The sequence below is a fragment of the Schistocerca serialis genome, chromosome 4 (genome assembly GCF_023864345.2).
Source record: "Schistocerca serialis cubense isolate TAMUIC-IGC-003099 chromosome 4, iqSchSeri2.2, whole genome shotgun sequence".
Taxonomy (NCBI): domain Eukaryota; kingdom Metazoa; phylum Arthropoda; class Insecta; order Orthoptera; family Acrididae; genus Schistocerca; species Schistocerca serialis.
The window spans coordinates 660,617,601-660,637,000 of record NC_064641.1 but is presented as its reverse complement, the minus strand read 5'-3'; the positions used below and the strand labels follow the sequence as shown (position 1 = coordinate 660,637,000).

Sequence of the window (19,400 nt, the reverse complement as noted above, 5' to 3'; positions counted from 1 at the left end):
CTGCGTCAATGTCCAGTGTCGATGGTCACGTGCTCCATTTCAGTCGTAGCGGCCGATGTCGTGGTGTTAACATTGGCACATACATGGGCTGTGGAGGCCCATCGTTAGGAGTGTCCGGTGCACTGTGTGTTCAGACACGCTTTTAATCTGCTCAGCGTTAAAGTCTCACGTTAGTTCCGCAATAGTTCGCCGCCTGTTTTGTTTCTCCAGTCTGCCTACCCCACGACGTCCGACATTTGTAATGAGCGGTGACCGGCCAACCCTACGACGACTGGACGTGGTGGGGGTCATTCCTAGCCACGTGACGCTGCTAGTGCCTGGACGAGTTTATATCAATAGTAGGTCGATGATCATAATGTTCTGGCTGGTCAGTGGATGTAAACCAGAGAGGATTGCACATTTCACATGAGGAACTTACAATGAAACCGCAAAGTGGATGTTGCATTTGTTGCCTGCTGACCAAAAGGAAATGCGAGAATGAAGTTCTCAACAATTAATGGACCCTTTTCAGAAATAATCATAATTTTTTTGCTGCTATTTGTTCCTGTGGACGAGATGTCGGGTCAGTTACTTAACATTGGAACACTGTTCAACTACATTAATTCAAAAGACTCCTGAAGAATATCCCGGCAAATATTTCAAAACGACAAGGTGCTGAAGTCACAGAGAAAAGTGGTGTAATCTAATCATTAAGATGATTTTACTATCATCAATTTCATCTGTCAGTGCTTATATTTAGCCGACAGAACCTTAACAGGCTATGACAACATAAGTGTTCTGAACCTACTGGGTGATTGCATAAAGAAGGTGACATGACTGGATTGTAAAATTAAATGCTAGACAATTTTTCTGCTCACAAAATTATTATATTGAATTCGAATTCATAGTTACACTTTCTCAGCGTACATTAGCAGCCTATTGTATGTAATCATAGTGCTGCTATTATGGTCACTATAGGAATCTTATTTTCATGGTGGTGGCTTTATCACAGTACCTAGATTTAGAAATTAGTTAATATTAATTACATTTATTAAATGTAAAAATTGCACTTCAGTGTCCCATTTGCAGTCAGAATTTCAGGAATGTAAGTGAACTATTTTGTGACTGCTTTTATTTTCACAAATTTTGTCTTGTTCTCGACTATGGTTAAGCTAACTGCAGTTACCGTTTACAAAACATTTTTGGAAAAGATTAGCAACTTTCCATTACAACACAACAGTATTAAACAGACAACAGAATTATGCCCATTATGTGAACTACTATCTCAGGGTCAGTTTCCCAGATATTATCTAATATTTTCAGATAAACGGAACATTGCAGATGGGCTTTATAGGATTGCTGTACTATATTTCATCACTAGTGGGAAGAATCCACATAGCACTATGCAGTGTTCGTAGCTCTTCGTATTGTGTTCTGCTTTGGCATTCAGACTCTGCAGAGTTCAAACTATTGTCAGGGTAGCCTGGTACTGACTGGGCAGCCTGAAGTCGTGCACTTGGCATAGCAAACACTTCCGCTGAGAAGGTGGGGTATCCACAACCTCTTTAAAGTGACTCTGCAGTGAACAGTTTCAGTAAAAGAAGATGAGTTCAGGTCCTGATAAAATTCACAAACGGCTTGATTTACCCTAAGTGAAAAGTCATTGTGAAGTGAATACGTGATTGTTCATACGAGAAAACTGGACTGAGAAAGTAAATGGAACATATAATGGAGAGCTAGTTTATGGGCCCTACGGTCGTCAGGATTGTACCAGCGGGAGGCAGTGGTGAGGAAAAGAAAACATTGCTGTCAGTTATATATTTATTAATCACAAGCACACAGTTGTCTTCCACAGCCGGCTGCTGTGGCCGAGCGGTTCTAGGCGCCCCAGTCTGGAACCGCACGACCGCTACGGTCGCAGGTTATTAGAATCCTGCCTCAGGCATGGATGTGTGTATTGTCGTTAGGTTAGTTAGCTTTAAGTAGTTCTCAGTTCTAGGGAATTGATGACCTCAGATGTTAAGTGCCGTTGTGCTCAGAGCCGTTTGACCATTTTTTGTCTTCCCCAGCAGCAACTGCTCACAGAGCAAGCCGCTATGTTTTTGGCGGACGACGAGACCAGTAGTGCCACCAACGGTGGGCTGTCTGTAGCTCTGATCTTCAGAGCGTTCTCGTTGACGTAGAAGACCAAACCCTTAGTGCGGCCTCCCGTTAAGAAAGACAGAGAGAGAGAGCCTGGCAGCGTTGGTGTCCGCTGTAGAAACCAGTGCGAGAGGCAGCAGTGGCTCAGTCTCACGCTTATGGATGAGGATCTGCTCCTAGACCCGGCTGGTCAGGCCTCGAGAAAGCCAGCTGAATGGTTACAGTCACAGCACCCCATTAGTCTCGGCTCAGTTGTAGGCACTGTACATCACAGCAGCTAGGTCTCTTCAACAGGTTGTGGTGCTCCATGGAAGTTCGAAGTCTGCGAGGCGAGTAGAGGGTCGACCGACATGAGCCACCCTCCCGACAGGACTGCCGCGACTGACGCAGACAGACGTTCTATTTCTGCTGGGAGTGCTCGTGTGCTCTGGTACAGTGAGGCACCAATGCCATCAAGCATCCTGGTTTTCCGTTTGGTCAGCTCTCTCGGTCGCTTCAGAATTTCTCAACTTTGTCTTTCAGACGATCTTTACTCCTGCGTGGGTAACTGTTTAGTTACTGTCATAACAAATCTAGGCTTTCTTGTGACACTCCGCGTAATCCCCATTATGCTGTCGTGATGCCATCGTGCTGCGTTCGCTTCCTTGGGCGCTCGGACAGTTTGGAGTGTCGCAGTATCTTCCACATTCAATGGTACTCCATCAGCCTGTGTCTCTTTCTGGCATTCCGCCACTGAACGACAGGCGTTGCCGGGGACATACTGTGACAATTTTTAATGTCTATCTGGAATACTATACTACCGAGTACCAATGTGCCATTTAATTGTGCAGTTTAATACAACGTATTAAATTCATGTATGTTTTTTAAAGAAAGTAATGATACGAAAGAAGAACAAAGAAAATATTTGTCCTTCTCGTGTTTTTGAGGTTGAGCAGTTCGAAGCTGTTACAGTCTTCCCTTTGGCACTACGTAACAATTCTGTTAACCATCAAAAATCAAGTGGGCAACGGCCTTGCCGCAGTGGTTACACCGGTTCCCGTGAGATCACCGAAGTTAAGCGCTGTCGGGCGTGGCCGGCATTTGGATGGGTGACCATCCGGGCCGCCATGTGCTGTGGCCATTTTTCGGGGTGCACTCAGCCTCGTGATGCCAATGGAGGAGCTACTCGACCGAATAGTAGCGGCTTCGGTCAAGAATACCATCTTAACGACCGGGAGAGTGGGATGCTGACCCCACGCCCCTCCTATCCGCATCCTCCCCTAAGGATGACACGGCAGTCGGATGGTCCCGGTAGGCCACTCGTGACCTGAAGACGGTGTGCTTTTTTAAAATCAAAAATCAAGTATTTAAATTTGTATGTGCCACGTTGCACTCATGTGCCTGTATTTTTCCTCAATATGTAAGCACAACTTTCTACCTCCGTAACAGAGTCCCTGTTTCCTTTGATTGTTTCCACCTTGTACTTCTCCATCACACCTACGAGGGCGAAATTACTAGCAAAACTACAAGAAGATCTACCATCTATAGACTCACGAATTAGAGACGGAAATCCACAATGATGGCCATCGACAGACTTGTATACGTCAACATATGTGGATGAACGTTTAATTTTAGTTGTGTTTGCACAGTTATTCATCGAAAATATGAAATGGGCTACGTACAACATGCGGCGGTACGGTTTCGAGAATGATGATGTGTTTGGCTAGTCGTTGTTGTAGTGAATGTTGTTATGATACCTGAAGCTTTCTGAGTAAAAATAATTATTTTACCTGACGTACAAATCAAAATAAACAACTATGAGGTTGTCGATACGTGGTACATGGAAAATTATGTACACCAACTACACATAGTTAACAGCTTATTTAACTTTTTCACAACCTGATAAAAAATTGCTTGAGCTCTCCTGTAAAAATTATAAACTCACTATAAATTTAAAATAAAACCGGTAACATAAGATTTCTTCATAGTCCAAATGTCTAAATGTTTTATTTTTAAATCAACACTAATCACAATAAATCCAAGCCCATCCTATACTCTACGAAATAACTCAGTGTCGACTAGTGCTAAAATAATCAGAGGCGCCATTGAAATTGAGTTCTAATCCAACTCGGTACGAGATTACTCCTGTTCCGAACCAGGTCTACAAACGAAAATGACGAGTTCCACCGAACATCTGGAGAAGTGATTGTAAATGTTGTCCGCGGCTCGTGGTCTTGCGGTAGCGTTCTCGTTTCCAGCGCACGGGGTCCCGGGTTCGATTCCCGGCGGCGTCAGGGATTTTCCCTGCCTCTAGATGACTGGGTGTTGTGTGTCTTTCATCATCGTTTCATCCTCATTCACTCGCAAGTCGCCGTAAAGAACTTGTGAAGCGGCGGCCAAACCGCCCCGCGAAGGGTCTCCCGGCCACCAATGCCATACGCTCCTTGTCATTATTATTATTCTAAGTGTTGATCACTGTTAAATTTCCAGAGCCCACACTGAACTGTCAAGAAAATGGCTCTAAGTGTTGAGCCTAACAGCGCAAAAAATCTTGTAAGTTCATAAAAGCTTGCGGCCAAATCACCGGCCAGACCAGAGTAGTTTTCAACTGCGTCCAATCGAGTACGTGTGAGAAAAAATGAATCCGCCCTTTTATAAGTGGGGTTCCCCAGCTCCCGGAAATTCCATGAATTACGTCACTTAACGTATCAGAGTAATCACCAGTTTAGATTATATCTTTTTATACAGAATTCCAATCTTAAAGCTAGATGCTTCATTATATACACACCTTGGTTAATGAGACATATTACACCTAATAAGATAATGAATTAGATATATGAAAGGCACATCTGTCTTCAGGGAATGGCCTGGTCTTTCCTCCGTGCAATCCAAATTCATGTATCTTTAACGACATTTAGATTACAGGAGAAACTACGAAAAATTTTGAGTAGTAAGTAATCACTAGTTCTACAATCTAAATGTTGTAGATCACTAGTTCTACAATCTAAATGTTGCATATGAAGCATATTTACTTTCATCAAGACATACTGCCGTGCTATCGTCTATCTGTGTTGGTTCATTAATTAGAATAATTTTTCGTAAATACTTGATTCAATTGGCTCTCTCTGGCCAAATAAGAATGTAAGTAAACAGGTAGGTAAGTCATTCGATGCATTTCGATGAGTACTTTAATCTCAAGGGTCGTTGTCTCTTCTAGTTGAAGTATTTCCAATATTCACAAATATTTAGCGAAAAGTCCGTTGCAGATGTCTTCTCTGCATTGTGACTAATTACGCGTATCACTCTCATGGTCTATGTATGTATCGTCTGAATCGTCGTGCTGTGCTCTCGAAATTGGCGTATCCCATTCCACTGTACGCTTCATGGTTTAATCACCACATGCTCAAAAATGTACACAGTTAACTAGCCTTTGTGCGAAATGTATCTGTTCGTGTGACGTCACGCCTGGACCACGTGGACTGAGCGACCATTTCTGGCCTAGCCAACAATCCAACTTGGCCTTCCGTCAAACGACACCGACGGGCTGCCGCACTCAAACCAAATCAAACCATCTCTGATCTCGTTCCTAGCCGTGGTGTTAGAAACGCAATATTTAAGGAATGCGCCTCGAGAACACTGGAGGTTGACTCGTGTACCTGACACATTATCCACCTCTGTATTACACAGGGCAATCTCATGGGGGTGCATCAATGACTTTGTAACTTTGTGAGTCTACATTTCTGGGTGGCTGGACATTGTTTACATGCAGGGCAAAGGCCGGTTGAGACTGCGCCATACTTCTACTAGGACTGATCGGCGTTACTCACTCTCAAAATCACAGCCTTGAGCGACCTTCCAGCAGTATATCCAGTGTCCCAAATAACTCCGACAGTAAAGTGATCGACAGTGCGAGAATCAAGAAAGAGCCTCTCTCTCTCTGCGTACTGAGAATTTTCCTTGGTTGTCTTCTTATGTTCGACATCCCAAATTAGAATTATTTATTAATTTTTCTTTAAATGTTGGAAAATAATACTTATTACGGTGACATCCGTCTCAGAATCTGCAGACCTCATGTCATGTTAAGCTGTGAGTCTTTTCAAATGCTTTAGATTGGCTCCTCCATTGCGCATCATCGTCCTGGTCTATAGGTGAGACCAGCAGTAGTTTGTTCCGCACACACAACTGTTTCGGAAGACTCAGCCACAACGTCCTAGTCCGGCTAGATGATACTCCTGTCCGGCGACGTGAATATAAACAACAAATTTACGATACTCACCAGATTTGCTACCTTTGACTTCCACTCATTCTCACATGCGAGGAAATTTGTTACTCTAAAAAGACTTGGAATCTACTAAAATCGCATTTGTGGACTGCATCTGTTCACTGAAGTATCTTTGAACGTTGTACGTTGGTTTATAAGTCAATGGACATCAAACTAGAGATTCTAATTTCATTACTGATGCGAGAAAAGAAACGTAATGTCGTCAATAGCAATAGAATCTTCACGAAAAAGAGCCAGTCAGCAACAGAAGCAATATGGACCAGCGAGGCTCAATGTCATTGAGGAAGTGTACCCTATGCTAATAATGGTAAAAGTATTCTGTACTTACACTTTCCACGTCAAAGTGCAAGATGTCGGCGATGTACAGGGGCAAAGAAGAGAGTTGCAGGTAGAAAGTAACGTCCAGAGTCACGAGGAAGACAACCAGGGCCCAGATAGCTGGCGTCGACAGCAACCTTTTCCAGGGGACAGGCAGTTTTTGCTGCAACGTCAGAAACGTATGTTCAAAGGTTGCACCTGCTGATTGCACTATATTGTTCGAGAACTAATGCAAAGATATCTTGGTAAAACAGGCAATTAGTGAAAGGACAATCAAGAGAGATATTAGGGTCCTTTCTCCTAGGCCTTATCCTTCAACTGGTGGGGGGATGTGGAATTAATCGCTGGTAATCACCTAACGTTCACTGTGATGATGCAGTTCAAATATAATCTGCAACATGAAAGCAACGGAACTCTCTCATTGCTACACAGGCAACAACTAAGACTGTATACTTACCACTAAAGGGAAGAGTGCTTTTTGGATTGACAACCGAAAATTCCATAGGGAGACACTAACGAGAATATTGGGGAAAAGATAGATTGCTACTCACGATATAGTGGAAATGTTAAGTCGCTAGCAGGCACAACAAGAAGACTACTAAACACGTAAGCTTTGAGCCAGGAGGCCTACTTCTGAAATAGACATCCTCGAAAAAGCAGCTCACACACTACTGGCCACTGTCTCTGGCTGCCGAGTCCACACTGCAGCTGCATATGATGGGAGAAGCAGGCTGGGTGCAGTGGGTAAGGGTTTGAAGGAGGCTGAGTTGTGGAGGGGGAGGGAGAGCGGGATGCGGGTGGGCACGGTAAAGCGCTCTTTGTGGAGGCATACGGGGACGAGATGGAGAGAGAGTACAGCAGCTAGGTGTGGTCGGGAAATAAGATGAAGGGTGGGGGAGAGGAAGGCAGAAAAGAAGGGAAGTAAAATGACAGTGGATGTGCTTTGGGATAGAAGGCTGTGTAATGTTGGAACAGGAAAGGGGATAGGCAGATGAAGGACAAAGGGTAATGGAGGTTGAAGCCAGGAGGTTTATGAGAACGTAGGATATATTGCAGGGAGATTTCCCACGTGTATAAGTAAAAAAAGCTGTTGTTGGTAGAAAGGGTCCATATGGCACAAGCTGTGAAACAGTCGTTATCATGAAGGCCGTTATGTTGGCCAGTGTGCCCAGCAACTTGGTGGTCCAGCTGTTTCTTGGCCACAGTTTGTCGGTGGCCATTCACATGGACAGACGGCGTGTTGGTTGTCATGCACACGTAGAATGAAGCACAGTGGTTGCAGCTTAGCTTGTAGATCACATGTCTGGTTTCACAGGTAGCCAAGCCTTTGATGGGCTTGGCGATGCTTGTGACTGGGCTAGAGTAGGTGGTTGTGGGAGAACGTATCGGACAGATCTTGCATCTAGATGTGATACAGCCATGAGAAGAGGAGTTTGGAGCAGAGGTTGTGTAGGGATTTAGGTTCAGTGGGTGGCGAAATCCAATGTGGCAGGGGTGGGAAGAACAGTGAGTAGGAAATACCTCATTTCAGGGCACGACAAGAGGTAATCGAAAGCCTGGAAGAGAATGTGATTCAGTTGCTCCGGTCCTGGGTGTTACTGAGTCCTCATGGCCGGGTAATGGGAATTTGGGAGGTGGTGGGTGGCTGGAGAGATAAGGCACAGTGCATCAGCTTCTGTACAACGTTGGGAGGATAATTACGGTCTGCGAAGGCCTCAGATAGATCCCTAGTATATTTCGAGAGGGACTGCTCGTCAATACAGATGTGAAGGCCATGGGTAGGTAGACTGTATGTAAAGCACTTCTTGGCATGGAATGAGTGGGAGGTGTGGAAATGGAGGTATTGCTGGTGGTTGTAGGTTTGATGTGGGTGGAGGTATTGGTGTGTTCATCTTTCAGGTGGGGTCGAGGAGCTGGCTTGTTGGGCTGAGGAGGACCAGGTGAAGTGAATGAGGGAGAAGTTCTGTAGGAACATGGATAGGATATCCTCATCCTGAGTCCAGATCACAATGATGTTATCAGTGAATATGAACCAGGTGAGGGGTTTCGGATTTTGTGTGGTTAGAAGGGATTCCTTTAGAAGTCTCATGAACAGCTTGACTTAGGACAGTGCCCACTGCCGTACCCTGAATTTGTTTGAGAGACTCTGAGGAATCCGATCCCTAATCAGTAACCCTTGTTCTGCCAGAGACACTGTCAAAGAAACCAAGGTGCGAACAGCTATTCAGACTACCCTCTTGATCTTCCGGTGGGGAACTGTCCTAAAGGGCCGAAGAATCAGCAGTGACCAACGGCATGAGAATGCCGAAGGCGACAGAAATCTCTGCATTAAAGACGCATAATGTGTAACAATTGCACTTGCGTCCTGAAACAGATAAGTTGTCATAGTGCTCCCTCTTTTAGCAAACGATTCCGAATTAATCTTCCGTTCGAATTTCCTGCAAAAGACGATGTTACCACCATAAAAAATTTCAGTAACGAACGAAATGGTAGCATTCCATGAGTCGGAGGGGAAATGTCAGCCGTTTGAATATAGTAGGGATGCACCTGTAGTGTAAGGGTAGCGTCTTTGACTAGTAATCTAAACGTCCTCAGTACCGGGATCGAACCCCACCACCGCTTAAACTCTGAATAAATATCATCAGCAATGGCAGCCGAAGACTTCCGGCATAAAAAATCACCCTCATTCTGCCAACGACCTTATCAAAGACGGTGGTGGAGCGGATAGAGGTGGAGGGCACTCTCGTACTCTTGGGATGGAAACTGTCCCTACAGACGGAAGATCAGATATGATCAGTGGCATGAGGATGCAAAAGGCAATGGAAGCCACTGCATTAAAGACGCATAACGTGTATCCACAGGACGTGTAGCCTATAACTGATAAGTGTCATTATGATCTCTCCACTGGCAAAAGATTCCAGAGTAGTCACGAATTAGGATCTTCAGGAAAGGACTGCCGAGGCGGTGGTGACCATGATAAAAAGATTGAATAACCAACGAAAGGATAACGTTCAACGAATCGGGGCATGGAATGTCAAATATTTGAACGTGGTAGGGAAGCTAGAATATCTGAAAAATGTTTACCCTAGATATATTGGGGGTCATTGAAATGAAATGGAAAGAAGGCAAGGATTTTTGATCTGATGAGCATCGGGTAATGTCAACAGCAGCAGAAAATGGTATATAGGGAGTAGGATTCGTTATCAATAAGAGGGTAGGGCAGAGAGTAATTACTGTGAACAGTACAGTGATAGGTTTGTTATCATCAGAATCGACAGCAAGACAACATCGAAAACGATATTTCAGGCATACAAGTTTATGTCGCAAGCCGAAGATGAAGGACAGAAAAAGTATATGAGGATATTAAACACATAATTCAGTACGTGTAGGGAGAAAATCTAATAGTCATGGGGGATTGAAATGCGTTTCTAGGGGAAGGAGCTGAAAGAAAGGTTACGGGAGAACATGGGTTTGGTACTAGGAATGAGAGAGGAGAAAGACTAGTCGATTTCTGCAATAACTTTCAGCTAGTACTAGCGATTACTCTGTTCAAGAATCACAAGAGGAGGAGGTATACCCGGAAGAGGCCGGGAGGTACGGGAAGAGTTCAATTAGATTACATCATGGTCAGACAGAGATTGCGAAATCAGATACTGGATTGTCAGGCGTAACCATGATTCAAATGTAGACTCAGCTCACAGATTAGTAGTGATGAAGAATAGACTGAAGAGGCAAGTCAGGAAGAATCATAACCGAAGAAGTGGAATACGGAAGTACTAAGGAATGAGGGTCTACGTTTCAAATTCTCTGAGACATCTCTGAAAAGGGCAATCACAGAAGTTAGAAATAAGAACATAAGTGCAAAGAAGGTAACTGCGAAGAAACTATGAGTAACGGAAGAACAGTTGATGGAGGAAAGAAGTAAATACAAAAATGTTCAGCGAAATTCAGGAGTACTTCTCTACAAGTCACTTGGGAATGAAATAAACAGGAATTTAATGGAAACTAAGGCGAAATGGTTGCATGAAAAATGTGAAGGGATCGAAAAAGAAATGATTGTCGGAAGAATTGAATTAGCGTATAGAAAATAAAAGCAAGGATGGTAACATTAAGAGTGCAATAGGAATTCCACTGTTAAATGCAGAGGAGAGAGCGGATAGATGAAAAGAGTACATTGTAGGCCTATATGAGGGGAAGATTTGTCTAATGTGATAGAAGAAGGAACAGGATTCGACACAGAGGAGATAGGGGATCCAGTAATGGAATCAGAATTTAAAAGAGCTTTGGAAGATTTAACCTCAAATAAGGCAGAAGGAATAGACAACATTTCATCAGAATTTCTATAATCATTGGGGGAAGTTGCAACAAAATGACTGTTCACGTTGGAGTGCAGAATGTATGAGTCTGGCGATATACCATCCGACTTTTAGAAAACTATCATCTACACAGCTACGAAGACTGCAAGAGGCGACAAGTGTGAGAATTATCGCACAATCAGCTTAACAGCTCATGCATTCAAACTGTTGACAGAAATAATATACAGAAGAAGGGAAAATAAAATTGAGTATATATTACAGGACGATAAGTTTGTCTTCAGAAAAGGCAAAGGAGCCAGAGAGGCAGTTGTGACGTTGCAGTAATGGGAGTAAGACTTAAGAAATATCAAGATCCAAGAGGTAATAATAAGAGTGAAGACCAAGAACGAAGTGCTCGGTTCAAAAGGGTGTAAGACAGGTAAGTAGTTTCCGCGCCTATTGTTGAATCTATACATAGAAGAAGCAATGATGGAAATAAAAGAAAGGTTGAAGAGTGGAATTAAAATTCAAGATGATAGGATGTCAATAATAAGATTCGCTGATGACATTGCGAAGCTACAGGAAAACAACAGCTACAAGAACGAAGAGACAAAAATAAGGAGAACAAGAACGAAGTGAACGGATTAAAAAGGGTATATGACAAGTTTATATCCTTTCACTGCTACTGTTCAAGTTACACACCGCCCAAGGAATAACGGAAATAAAGAAAATGTGCTATGGGATGAAAATTCCGGGTGAAATGAATGATAAGATTCTCTTGTGACCTCACTTCCCACATTGAAAGTGAGGAAAAATTGTAGGTTCTTTTGAATGTTTCGAAGCGTCTAATGAGCACACCGTATTGAAAGGAAACCAAAGAAAACGAAAGTAATAAGGACTGACAGAAATGAGATTTGCGACAAACTTGCATGGAAACTGGGAGCCACACATTAGAGGAAGTTAAGTAGTTCTGCTACCTTGTTAATAAAACAATGCATGACGGACAAAGCAAGGAGGACGTAAGAAGTAGATTACTTTGCCAAAGGAGGAACTCCTCACAAAAAGAAGTGTACTGTTATCAATCGTTTGCCTTAATTAGAGGAAGAAATTTCTGAGAATGGAGTCTGTAATGGAATATGCACAGTGGGAAACCGAAAAGTAATAGAAAACTTGAAGTTATAATGACAGATGATGCTGAAAAGTAGGTGGACTGATAGGAAATGAAGATGTTCTCGGCAGCGCCAGCGAGGATATGAACATGAGGCAACAATGAGAAGAAGAAGGGTGAAGATAACTGGACATACGTTCAGACATCTTGCGATAGTTTTCACACTGCCAGAGGGAGTCGTACAGGACAAACCTTGTAGGGGACGACAGAGACTGGAACATATCCAATAAATACCTTGGCACTCGAATGTATAGTGGCCTCGATGTATCGACGTTCTGCTGGATCGATGTTCTTGTGTTGCGCCGGCGAGTCGGCAACCAGCAGCCACCATGGCACACACCATAGCAGTCCGATGCCGCCAAACACGTAGAAAGTTAGCGGCCAACCTACCGACGTCGCGCATAGAGAGCCCGTTGCCGCCATCGATACCACCATACCACCGTAAAGCCCTGCAGGAAAAAACAAGTAAACCTAGTACACTTCTAAACAACAGAATAATTCAAGCATACGTGTCACTAATATTCCTAAGAGGGTGTACATTTGAAGACCTAGTTACCACTTCTTTCGTTTGGACTCCAATGTCTGAGGATATTCTAAATACTCTCTTTTCGTCGCTTATAATGTGAAGCGCTTCTAGTACGATTATTTTTACAGAAACAGATTCTTGCATTTATGTGTGTAATCCCCCCTATGAACCATGAAACTTGATGAGGTGAGGTGGTTTACGTGCCTCAACGATACAGATAACCGTACTGTAGGTGCAATGAAATGGAGAGGTATCTGTAAAGAGGCCAGATTAACCTATGGTTTCTGAAGGACAGCAGACATCAGTAGTTGATGGGGCGACAACCTCGATGATTGAGCTGGCCCTTGTAACATCAGCCAAAACGAACTTGCTGGGCAGTTATAGCGAACGAATGAAAGCAAGACGAGACTGCAAGCGTTATTTTCCCCGAGGGCATGCAGCATTGCCGTACAGTTAAATGACGGTGGAATAAGTAAAAAATATTCAGAAGTAAAATAGTCCTGAATTTAGATAGAGTGACAATTGCTGTTGTCTGGTGGAAAGGACAGGCTTTCTAGTTAGCTGGGTACAGAGTTATAAATACAAAATGAGTTGGTTGAGCAATATGGGACGTAACATCTGAGGTCATCAGCCTCCTAGAACTTAGAAATACTTACACCTCACTAACCTAAGGACATCACACATATCCATGCCCGAGGCAGGATTCGAACCTGCGACCTTAGCGGTCGCGTAGTTCCAGACTGTAGCGCCTGGAACCGCTCGGCCACCTAGGCCGGCAAAATGAAATAGGGGTTGGTAATGCAGGAATAGGCCTAATACGGAATAAGAAAATACAAATGCGAATAAAATTTATGAACAGCACGGTGGAGGCATTATCACAACCAAGATAGACAAGATGCCAACACCCACCATAACAGTAAAATTTATGTGATGACTAGCTCAGCAGATGATGAAGAGACTGAATGGATGTGCTGAGCTAAAAGAAATCATTGAGATAGTTAAGGTAAACAACTGAACCGTGATGTGTGACTGAGATTCGATAGCAGGAAAAAGACAACAACAAAAAGTAGTAAGACAAAAAGAACTGGGAGAAGGTGATGTAAGAGGGAGCCGCGAGACAGAATTTTACATGGAGAGTAATTTAATCATCTTTAATGTTCGGTTTAAAAAAATTATGTACGAAGGCTATTTACGTGGAAGAGACCAAGAGGGACGAGAAAGTATGAAACAGATTAGATCGTGCTAAGACAGAGACTACGAAACTAGATGTTTAACTATAAACCTTTTCCGGGGGGTAGATGAGAACTCTGCCACTATTTTTGGTTGTGAACTGCAGATCATAATTGAAAAAACTGCAGGGAGGCAGAAAATTAAGGAGATGGGATCTGAATAAGATAAAAGAACCAGAGATTGAAGAGAGTTTCGAAGGGAACATTAGGCAACTATTGATTGAAATGTGGGTAAGGAACACAACGGAAGACGGATGGGTAAGCTTGAGAGGTGAACTGAAGGCAACAGAGGATCATACAGGTAAAAAGATAAACCGCGGCAGAAATCCTTTGTCAACGCATGAAAATATAGAGTCTAATGGAGGAAAGGAGAAAATATACAAAGGCAGTAGTGAAGCAAACTAAATGAAATGCAGGGCTCTAAAAATGAGAAGACTGCAAAACGGCAAAACAAGAATGCCTAGACGAGAAATGTATGGATGCAGAAGCATGTATATCTAAGGAAGAAATAGGTGCTACCTACAGGAAAATTGAAAGAATAGTTTTGAGAACGAAGTAGCGGCTGAATGCGTATCAAGAGCTCAGATGTCTAGCCAGTGCTAAGCAAAGAAGGGAAAGTTGAAATCTGGAAGAAATATATGGAAGGGCTACACAAGAAAAATTAAAGCAATATTATATAAAAAGGAAGCAAATGTAGATGAGTTTGGAGACATGATACTTTGAAACGAATTGCACCGAGGACTGAAAGACTTCTGTCGAATCAACGCCCTTGTAAGTAGACGACATTTTCTCAAAAATTGTTGAGAACCTTCGTAGAGACAGCCCTCACAAAATTATTCCTCTTGGTGTACGAGATATATGAGACAGACCAAATATCTTTAGACTTCAAGAAGAATGTAATAATTTATGTTCCAAAAAAGGCAGGCTCTGACACTCGTCAATATTATCGAACTTTCAGTTTAAAAGTCATGGCTGAAAAATACTGACACAAACTATTTACTGCGAAATGTATAATGTGTGTGTGTGTGTGTGTGTGTGATGTGTCTGCTTTCGGACATGTCCTAAAAAACAGACACCATTTTGATCCAGCAGCCGCTATCAATTACAACGCAAAGAAATTACAGACACTGGCTGGAACGGGCATTGATTTAAATCAGTTAAGGCGAGATGGCCAATTATATCTTCAGTGCAGATGCACACCAGGCTCGTACGCTTATGAAAATTGGCGAAATGCCTCCAGTGATAAGGATAATGGGCCTGGGGCCCTACATCAGTAGTGTGTGGATAATTTGAGAATTTGGGTCTGACGTGAGGCGTGCTTGGGTATTCTGTGCAGATGCGATCACCGCTATGTCCGAATGGCGCAGTATATATATATGAGACGACACAGTTGTAGCCTATCCCCGATGTTACTGAGTCTGTACATTGAGCAAGTATTAAAGGAAACCAAGGAGAACATTGCAGAGGACTTGGAAGAATAACTCTATGGATAGTGTCTTAAAAAGGGATTATAAGATGAACATGAACAAAAATAAAACAACGGTACTGGAAAGTAGTTAAATAAAATGAGGTTACGGTGAAATTATTGATTAGGAAATGAGACATCGAAATTAGTCGATAAGTTTTACTACTTGAGCAGCAAATTAATTGGCGATGGACGAAGCAGAGAGGATGTAAAATGCAGGTTGTCTATCAGACAAAACAAAAATTCTGAAAAATAGTGATTCATTAACATCTAATGTAAATTTAAGGGATTTGAGGTCTTTCCTGAAGATATTTGTCTTATTGTAGCCTTGTACGGAGGTGAAACGTGGGAACGTGGACGATAAGCAGTTCAGACAAGATGGGAATAGAAGTTTTTGAAATATCTTTTAGAAAATTCTGAACATTACATGGGTGGTTCGAGTAACTTATAAGGAGGTACTAGACTCAACTGGGGAAGAAACAAATTTATTGCACAGCTTAACTCAAGGAAGATATCGGTTGATAGTACATTTACTGAGGCATCAAGGGATAGTCAGTTTGGTAAGGTAAGGCTTGGGAGAAAGGGAAATTGATACGGAAGAGCGAGGCATGATCACTCGTATTGCCTTTCTTTGCACACTTTCAATTTCCCCTGTTAGTGCTATTGGTATGGTTCCACACACTTGAACAATATTCTAAGAGGCGACGGGATATTGTTTCGTAAACAGTCTCTACTGTACGCAGATAGCAACGAACAGATGTCTGCTACCTGCGTTACTTTTGGACAGTAAGCAGCTCCAAAAGGATGTAGGTTGCAGTAGTTATTCGGAGATGAAGAAACTTGCACAGGATAGAATAGTATGGAGAGCTACGTCAAATCAATATTTGGACTGCATTCCACAAATCCAGTAGCGACTAATTGGAATCACACTTGTATTAGAAGTACAGAACATAGTGTATGTAAGAACTTACTGTAAAATTCAATACTGCTGCAATAGCATAATGGAAGATTCACCGCCCATCTCTGACAATAGAATGGATATCTTCCTGTTTGTTTGAACGGTACCGGACAGTGTGATTTTTATCATCTAAACTCAGTTAATCTACGTACATACTTACCACTGTACCAAATGTAAGGGCTTCCTTCCGTTCCCTTGGCGTACAGAGCATCGCGAAAGTGACTGAACTCCTCTGTCCGTGCTGGAATTAATCTGACCTGGTCTTCGTTGTCCCTAACGAGGTGATATACTGGATGTTATTTATATTCCTACAGTTCGCGGAAGTTCGTAATTAGACTGTCGCGGGGTAGTGGCCGAATATTTTTAAGAGTGCGACTGTTCAGGCTTTTCGGCATTTCTGTGAGGCTCTCCCTTCAGTCAAACAAACTTGTGATCACTTGTATTGCCTTTCTTTGTACACTCTCAATTTCCCCTGTTAGTGCTATTGTATGGTTCCATAGACTTGAGCAATATTGTAAGAGGCGACACGATATTGTCTCGTAAGCAGTCTCTTTTGTTCACAGATAGCAATGAACAGATGTATGCCACGTGCATTACATAGTATTGAGTCTATGTGATCGTTCTGTTTCAGTTTCATTAAAAATTGTTTCATGCAGGTGTTGTATGAGTGACTGATTACAACTGTCGATCACTGATAGTGTAGACACAGAAAATACTTTTTTGTGTTCTGTGAAGTGCACAGTATTACATTACACGGCATGTAAACAACATTGTCAATCGTTACACCGCTCAGAAATGATATCAGTATCCGATTGGATATTATTACAGCTTTTTTAAAACAGTTGTTAGTACTAGATAAAAGTATTATCCGCAAAACGCCTAACTTTGGTATTAATATGGACTGCCAGACGATTTACACGCAAAATGAGGAGATGAGCAGCAAGGATCTCCTGAGGTCCCCTAAGCTGTATTTGGCCTTCAGACATCAGCCACCCACAGATATACTGCTCTGCCTCTGAGGTGAGGTGGTTTACGTTTACTCAGTAACAGCACACCGAGTATAAACATCCAAATACTGAAAAGGTCTAACAATCCCAAGCAAATGTACCTGGAATTATTGTTACTAAAACAATAGTGTTGTTTCCAGTCTTACTGTTTGTGTGTGGCGTAAAATCTTTTTTCTTTGGTGCAAACACTTCAGGCAAAGATATAAAGTAACTTTCTAAATAACTGTGATATATCTAGCTACAAGTCTAAATTTGAAAAATAAAAATAATTATGATGTATTTTAATTACGTTGATCCATCTACAACTTTTATGTTTATTTTTATAGACTGCAAATTTAGTATTTCATTACAATGATTAGTCACAAAAACTGTATTTCACATAAGTTAACTTGTAACGCTGGACAGTTTAAGAAATCCATCACCATATAAATAAGCTTCCAAAGGTGGTGTTTTAAGGATGTATCACTATATAAATGCAGTAAAATAGTGTGAGGACAACAAAGCACGACTGTCAACCTGAGCAATAATTTAAGAGGTCCTTCGCAACGCTGCGTCAGAAAGCAGCGTAAAAGTTGCCTATTCAATTGCACTTTCCCTTTCCCCATATTATTTTTGCTTTCTAAGATCGCGAATTTATCCTTGCGATATTTTGAAAGCTCATACCATAATCTGCTTCGATTAGCTGAACCAAGCTCTGTGAGCCATCTCTCTGTGTCTCCACTGAAGCACCTTTGTATCTTTTCAGTGATGCCCAAGCCCTCAGCCATTAGGAAACGTACGCGGGTATCTAGCCACGAGGCCATATAGTTCGAATAAGCACTCGCTATTCTTTATCTGGTTCTGTCGGTTTCTGTCTTTGGTGTGCTGCACTTGGAGTCCTGGAATAATGAAGATTATTGGTCATATTTTTACAGTTCCTAGTTATGGTGTGTGTAGTTGTGTAGGTCATTTCAGCCGTGTGTTATAAATAGCCGCACAGTTCTCTTGCAATAATTCCGCGTACAGAACTTGCAGTGAATTACAACGGGAAACGAAACCCTTGCAAGTGACGGCACAGAGGATCTAAAATGCTCGCTTTTTGTGAAATGGAAGCTGATTTATAGAATCTAGTAACATCTTTTCAGTGCGTTGCATAACAGGTTCAAATTTACTCTCTCCTGCATTATCACACGAAATAAGCATCAAACGAAAAAACTACAAAGAACGAAACTCGTCTAGCTTGAAGGGGGAAACCAGATGGCGCTATGGTTGGCCCGCTAGATAGCGACGAAGCGTCATTCACCAACAGTGGTAACGTAAACCGGCACAATATGCACTATTGGGCAACGGAGAATCCACGATGGCTGCGACAAGTGGAACATCAACGACCTTGGCGGGTTAATGTATGGTGCGGCATTATGGGAGGAAGGATAAAAAATGGCTCTGAGCACTATAGGACTTAACTTCTGACGTCATCAGTCGCCTAGAACTACCTAAACCTAACTAACCTAAGGACATCACATACATCCATGCCCGAGGCAGGATTCGAACCTGCGACCGTAGCGGTCGCCCGGTTCCAGACTGTAGCGCCTAGAACCGCTCGGCCACTACGGTCGCTGGAGGAAGGATAATAGGACCCCATTTTATCGATGACAGTCTAAATGGTGCAACGTATGCTGATTTCCTACGTAATGTTCTACCGATGTTACTACAAGATGTTTCACTGCATGACAGAATGGCGATGTACTTCCAACATGATGGATGTCTGGCACATAGCTCGCGTGCGGTTGAAGCGATATTGAATAGCATATTTCATGACAGGTGGATTGGTCGTCGAAGCACCATACCATGACCCGCACGTTTACAGGATTTGACGTCCCCGGATTTATTCCTGTGGAGAAAGTTGAAGGGTATTTGCTATTGTGATCCACCGACAACGCCTGACAAAATGCGTCAGCGCATCCTCAATACATGTGGGAACATTACGGAAGGCGAACTATTCTCTGTTGAGAGGAATGTCGTTACACGTATTTCCAAATGCATTGAGGTTGACGGACACCATTTTGAGCATTT

General features: G+C 42.6%; 1 protein-coding gene and 1 pseudogene across 1 annotated transcript in view; one reads left to right on the top strand and one right to left on the bottom strand.

Moving 5' to 3' along the window:
- Positions 1-19,400, bottom strand: part of LOC126474147 (sialin-like) — an 86,922-nt gene that overhangs the window by 41,428 nt on the left and 26,094 nt on the right. The window contains exons 5-6 of the mRNA XM_050101601.1: positions 12,398-12,612; positions 6,711-6,863 (exon numbers count right to left, since the gene is read on the bottom strand). Coding sequence (XP_049957558.1) covers positions 6,711-6,863; positions 12,398-12,612 — 368 coding nt within the window. The remainder of the gene's footprint in view (positions 1-6,710; positions 6,864-12,397; positions 12,613-19,400) is intronic.
- LOC126476138 (5S ribosomal RNA) lies at positions 3,124-3,241 on the top strand (annotated as a pseudogene).